Source organism: Phasianus colchicus, chromosome 6 (genome assembly GCF_987193195.1).
Source record: "Phasianus colchicus chromosome 6, bPhaCol1.hap1.1, whole genome shotgun sequence".
In the NCBI taxonomy this organism is placed as follows: Eukaryota; Metazoa; Chordata; class Aves; order Galliformes; family Phasianidae; genus Phasianus; species Phasianus colchicus.
Genome location: NC_143441.1, coordinates 20308756 through 20314694, shown reverse-complemented (window position 1 = coordinate 20314694; position 5939 = coordinate 20308756). Strand labels below are relative to the sequence as shown.

Here is a 5939-nt window from a genome sequence, read left to right as displayed (position 1 = left end):
AGATCTACATATTTACTTCTCCCAGGCTGGAACAACCAGCCATTTCATTCCTGAGAGGTTTGTATAAATTCAGAAAGAATCAGTGAATTCTTAACTAAAACAACAGATACATGCTCAATATGATATATTTGTATCAGTAGCCTGATAATACTGAATTGATATTATCTCAAACACTCATAATTTCCTATTTTGTTTAGAAAGAATCATTAGTTCTTAAATGTAACAGCATCTGGTTAGTCTGCCTTGGGCCAGTGGTTTATCTGTCACAGAAATTATCATTTTAATTATTTTAGTGTTTGCACTATCCTAACATAGTGTAACACAAACAGACAACATGATGTATGGTGAAAAGGTGTGAAAGAATGAACTAAGAGAAACTCTGAAGAGCTGCAGTCATAAAAACAATCAGTCCTAGTAATACCAGGAAGTTACAGCTAGTCCATATATCTCAGATCACTCTTCAATCAATGTAACACACCAGTTTTTCTTCAGCAAATGGATTTATTGATGTAACTTTTTAAAACCACGTACAGCATCTATGCATCTCCCATTGGAAGAATATCCAGCGATAGAGCTAATGTTAGTGTAACACACAGCTTTACCCAACAATTCTCATTACATTTCTAACAACAGTGGTGTACTCCATCGATGGTCATAAATGGCCAAAGCACCCAGATGATCAAAAGAATAGAAATGTAAGACTCCTATCAAAAAATAAAGCCTGATTCTGGATTCCTTTGTTTTAAATTTTATTCAATGCTGTCTTCTGTAAGTGCTATGAATTTTAAACTACATACCAACAACTGATTTCGGCCCTTGATATTCATCAAAACTGCTGCCTGTCAAAATGAAAATCTGAAGGGCTTTTTGCTGCTGACTCAGGAATCAACTCAAGTTGCCTCTGAATTTTTCTCTCCATTTAATAGACAAAGATCAAGACAAACTACCTAGTCCCTTTCCACTCCCCTGATTGAATAAAAATCCCTCCAAACTTTAAAGTCTTGTTCTCTCCATTCAGTCACTGAATTCCAATTGAAGGTACCAGTTATCAGGGTGTCTTTTGTAAACAGTTTGATCAACTCAAAAGAAAGAAAAACTCCGAATTGTCTACTTGCAATTATGGTAATAAAGAATTTGTAGTCACGAACATCTCATGTCAGTGATGAACGTGTGAGATGAATGCCTCCAAAGGCCACCAATTACCTCCTTCCAGCCATTCAGTTCAACAAGAGTTCATCTGAGGTTGCACATTAAATTCAAAGGAGAACAAGTGGTATCAGTGGTCTCAACAATTTACCAAACTCCATCTAAAACATCTGCATTTAAAGTGTAACCACAGTTTGGACATTTTTAATTAGTCCATTTCTAGACCACACAGAGAGAATTATTTATGTAAACTAAGCCACCATATCTAATAGTAACGTAACAACATTCTGTAAATATTTAAGAAAGTAAAACTCCAAGAAAGTAGAGAGCAATTGATCATAAAATGATTAGCATTGCTCTAATAAGAGAAACAAAATTCCAATCAAAAGGAAAAACAAAAAAAAGCACACATACAGCTTAAACGTAATATACTACTGCATGAGAGTTTAACTTCAGCACTGCTCACTCAGCTACACAAAACATAGAATCTAGATTAATATACAAAAATGTTTTACTTCACAGTGAGGTACATAAAGCTGCTAACTTTAGTAGGCTAAAGCTAAGAAAAGATTGCCTGTTATGATAAAGAGTTTCACATTTCTGACGTATCCATACCAATTACTGTTTGTGAAGAAAGGCACCAATATTATTTATCCATCAACAGTTTGCTTCTGCATCCACTCCTTGAGGAATGAAGATGGATTATCTGAGGGTCAGTGACCTACTGACCATCATGGACCCAGAGAACTAAAACACACATTCATGTGTACAAGTACCCAACAGCATTTATTAAAAAAAAAAAAAAAAAAAAAAGCTCATTTGTAAACATATTACAAAATTCTGTTAGTTTTTTCCTAGTGGTGTCAGCAATATATTCCTGTAAAACTAATCAGCTGTGTTATTGTTTCCCGTTTACAAACAAATAAGAAAACACGCTTGTGCACATTAAATTGCCTCACATTTGAGTTAAAAAGGCACAGCATCCAAACTGTCCAGCATGATATGGGCACTCCCAGCCCTCTGACGACCTCCCGGCTGCATGGTTCAAGAGTAACAACACAGAAGAAAGACATTTTAGTACAAATCATTTATTAGGAAGGGCTTGCACTTTGAAATGTCAGTTCAGACCATCCTTGTGCAGGGACGGGATGCTGTCAACTGCAGTCTGGGAAAACCACCCGTAAAATGTGACGCTTGAATGTATGTTGGCATACATCTGGCAGAAGAATTGGCACAGCTGCTGTCGGTGGTAGTTCCCTCACATCAAGGCACGGTTACGGTCACAGTTGAGTTATTTTCATGGGTTAGTGATGGTTTGCAAGGAAACACACCTCAGAGGTGAGCAAACAAGCCCTCCACTGCCAATAGTCCCCTGCTTGTGCTATGGGCCGGGCGGTGGGTGAAGGCGGTGGCAGCACCGCAGCTCTCCCGCTTGCAGGCCGTGACCTTAGGGAGCTGCACCAGCCCCTCACGGACCGATGGCCGCCTCATCCGCCACAGCTCCAGGCAGGCCCAGCTGGGAGGCAGGCCTCCAGGCACAGGGAGGCCGGGAGCCGTAATTCAGCAGCTCAGTCGGCGAAGCGCTGCAGCAGGTGGTCGTCACCGTGCCGGGCGCTGCCACTGTCCATGAAGCGCTCACAGGGGAACTCAATGAGGTCGGCCTCGCTGAGTGCACAAGCAGCACCGCGGGGTGGACGGTGGGACTGGAAGCCCGAGAAGTCGGCGGACACACCGGTGCCCATGGAGCGGAGCGGCCGGCGGGTGGAGTAGAGCTGCCGCACGTGAACAGGAGCCGCCTTCCTCCGCCGCCGCCCCAGCACCTTCTTCCGAAGCAGGCGGGAGGCCCAGGCAGCCAGCGCAGCAAAGAGCAGCAGCGCGTTGACCGCCAGCAGCACCAGCGTGAGGAGCTGCTGGTCGGGGCCGCGGGGCCCGCCCGCCGCCGCCGCGCTGCCCTCGGGCAGGGTGACCAGCCCCGCACAGTGGTCCCGCGGCGCTACTGGGCACACGCGGCCGCCGAGCACGCCCTCGACACACACGAGGTAGGGGGTGTCCGGGCGCAGCTCTCGCAGCGTGGCGGCTGGCTCGCCACGCTCCGGCAGATAGACGAAGCGCTGGAACTTGACGGCCGCACCGAAGCGGTCGAAGAGCAGGCGGAAGCGTGCGGGGCCCAGCAGGCGGGGGCTGCGGTGAGGCCGCACGGCCCAGCGCACCGTCACTGAGCTGGAGCCCACCGCCTCCACCGACAGGTTGCAGAGGAACAGCTTGTTGAAGTCGCACGGGTCAGACACCAGTGGTGGCACGCTGGAGGACGGCACGGAGCGGGGCTTGCCGCCGCGCCGGGGCCAGGCCACGCTGGGTGGCACCGGCCCCGAGGCCTTGGGGCGGGCAGGCGGTGGTGTGGGGTTGGGAGTCTCCGCCGTGCCCTGCGATGCCGCCATCTCATCTTCAGGCGCTGCCAGCAGGCGGGCAGTGGAGGCAGACAGAGGAGGCAGGCCTGGGGGCCCACGAGGCAGCTCCACGGCCCTGCTGCTATTGGCACCGAGCCCCTCAGCAGCCGGCGGTGGGGATGCGGAGGGAGAGGCGCCACTGAGGCAGGGGCCGCCATCGGGTGGCGGCGGCAGCTGGTTGTCCTGCAGGTAGTCGAGGTACTTGCCAGCCAAGGCGGGCGGCAGGTGGCACTGCACGAAGACGGTGAGCAGGCGGCCCTGTGAGTGCCAGGCCCCCAGCCAGTGCTTGAGGCCGCGGAGGCGGCAGTCGCAGCTCCAGGCGTTCCCTTCCAACTCCAGGCGGTAGAGAGCTGGGCTGGAGGCGAAGAGCTCACCGGGGAGCGTGGCCAGTGCGTTGTCTCGCAGGCTGAGCTCCCGCAGGTGGCCAAGACGGCCAAAAGTGGTGGGGTGCAAGGCAGTCAGCGTGTTGCGGCTCAGATCCAGAGCTTCCAGGCTGCTGAGCGGATCCAGAAGCGTGGCAGGAAGGTGGCTGAGCTGGTTTCCCTCGAGGCGCAGCTCTTTCAGGGAGCCCAGCCCAGCGAAGGCGTCCGGTGCCAGGTGAGCCAGTCGGTTCCCACTGAGCGAGAGCTTGGCCAAGGCGGACAGGTGCTGAAAAAGCCCCCCTGCCAGTTGCTGCAGGTTGTTGCTGGCCAGCAGCAGGGTGTGCAGGGAACGCAGTGGGCCAAAGAGTTCCGGGTGGCGAAGGGAGCTCTGCTGGTTCCCAGAGAGGTCAAGGAAGCGCAGCCTGGCCAGGCCGGTGAACGCCCCGCGGCTCAGCCAGCGGATGCGGTTGGACTCCAGGTGCAGGTAGAGCAAATTGGGCAGCCCCGAGAAGGTGGAGTCGCCCAGTGAGCCCAGCTCATTGCCGTCCAGGCGCAGCTTGACCAGGCTGCTGAGGCCAGAGAAGGAGGCGGCGCTGAGGCGGCCAATCTCGTTGGCATTCACGTAGAGGATGCGCAGCTTGGCCAGCGCGCTGAGCGTGCCGGGGGCCAGTGCAGGCAGCAGGTTGTTGCCCAGGTAGAGCTCCTCCAGCCGGCCCAGGCGCTCAAAGGCCTTGGGATGCAGCGAGCGGATCCGGTTGTACTGCAGGTCCAGGCGCTGGAGCCCGGCCAGGCGGTGGAAGTCAAAGGCGGAGATGTTGGCGATGAAGTTGCCTCCCAGGCTGTAGGTGAGGACATCCTGGGGCTCGGCGGCCTTGGGCACGGAGCGCAGGCCCCGGTTGGTGCAGAGGAGGTGCTGGTGCTGCTGGCAGTCGCACGGCTCGGGGCAGATGGGCTCGGCCGCGGGCAGCAGCAGGAGGAAGAGCGCGACGGAGCCCCACGGCACCATCAGGCGGAGCCGGCGCCGCGTCCCCATCCCGGGACGAGCCGAGGGCTGCTTCCCCCGGCGGCTTTGTGTCCCTGCGGCATCCCACCGCTCCCCGGCGGCTGCTAATCGGCCCCTCCTCTGCTCCGCGCCCGACCGGGCTCCGCGCTGGGCGGGCGGGCGCCGCGGCCGGTGCAGGTCGCGATGCCCGACACCATGGGGTTCCCGTCACCAGAGCCGGCCGGAGCGGGGAGCGGCGGGAGGGCGGCGAGTGCCGGGCTCTGCCCGGGGCCGGTGCCGCAGAACGGAGCCGAGCGGCCGCCCGCTGCTCCGCCGGCTCTCCCGGGGGCGGAGGGGGCGGGCGGAGCGCGGGGATGGGGCGGGCGGGGCGGGGGGAGCCGGAGAAAGACGAGCTCCGAAAGTGACCGAGAAAAACTCAGCGGAAATTCGTACTTCCCACACTGTGCCCTGGGGGAGCGGAGGATCGGATGGAGTGGGGGAGATGGAGCGCGGCAGGGAGGGAAGAGAAGGGGCGGGAGCCCGCGGCCCGTCCTGGCTCGGCCCGGCCCCGGCAGCGAGCGGGGGCCAAAGTGGGAAAGTGGGAATTGGAACCGGCTGCGGCCGCCTAACGCCACATGGGCTGCAGACAGAGCTGCGCATCGGGAGGGGGAAGGGAGGAGGAGCGCGCGAGCCACCCCCACCGCCGTCTCCCTTTTTCAGGTCGCGTTTAGGAACCTGCCAAAAGCAATAGTTACGGTTTGCCCCAGATTAAGGGCTGGGTTTTGTTTCGGCAGATGGGCAGTCAGAGGAATAAGCCGCCCGTGGTACCTCAAGGAATGAGTTTTCCTTCATCCTCTGCAACAGCCTGCTCAGGAGGTTCCTGGCACAGCGGTCAGTGAAGATGTGGCTGAGCATCTTCATCTCCATGAGGCTCGTTGGATGTTCCGTTGAAATAAACTCCATTTTTCAAAAATCTTCTCTCTCAACAGTATCCAAATTCCA

At 55.2% G+C, this 5939-nt stretch overlaps 1 protein-coding gene across 1 annotated transcript; it reads right to left on the bottom strand.

The window, feature by feature from the left end:
- Positions 1–460: 460 nt before the first annotated feature.
- TRIL (TLR4 interactor with leucine rich repeats) lies at positions 461–5276 on the bottom strand. The gene has a single exon (XM_031590161.2). It carries the CDS (start codon positions 4986–4988, stop codon positions 2715–2717), a length of 2274 nt encoding a protein of 757 aa, XP_031446021.2. The 5' UTR covers positions 4989–5276; the 3' UTR covers positions 461–2714.
- Positions 5277–5939: the final 663 nt, after the last annotated feature.

What these genes read in the sequence shown, in the direction of transcription:
- TRIL (XM_031590161.2), bottom strand. Translation starts at nt 4,988, where the DNA reads ATGGGGACGCGGCGCCGGCTCCGCCTGATGGTGCCGTGGGGCTCCGTC.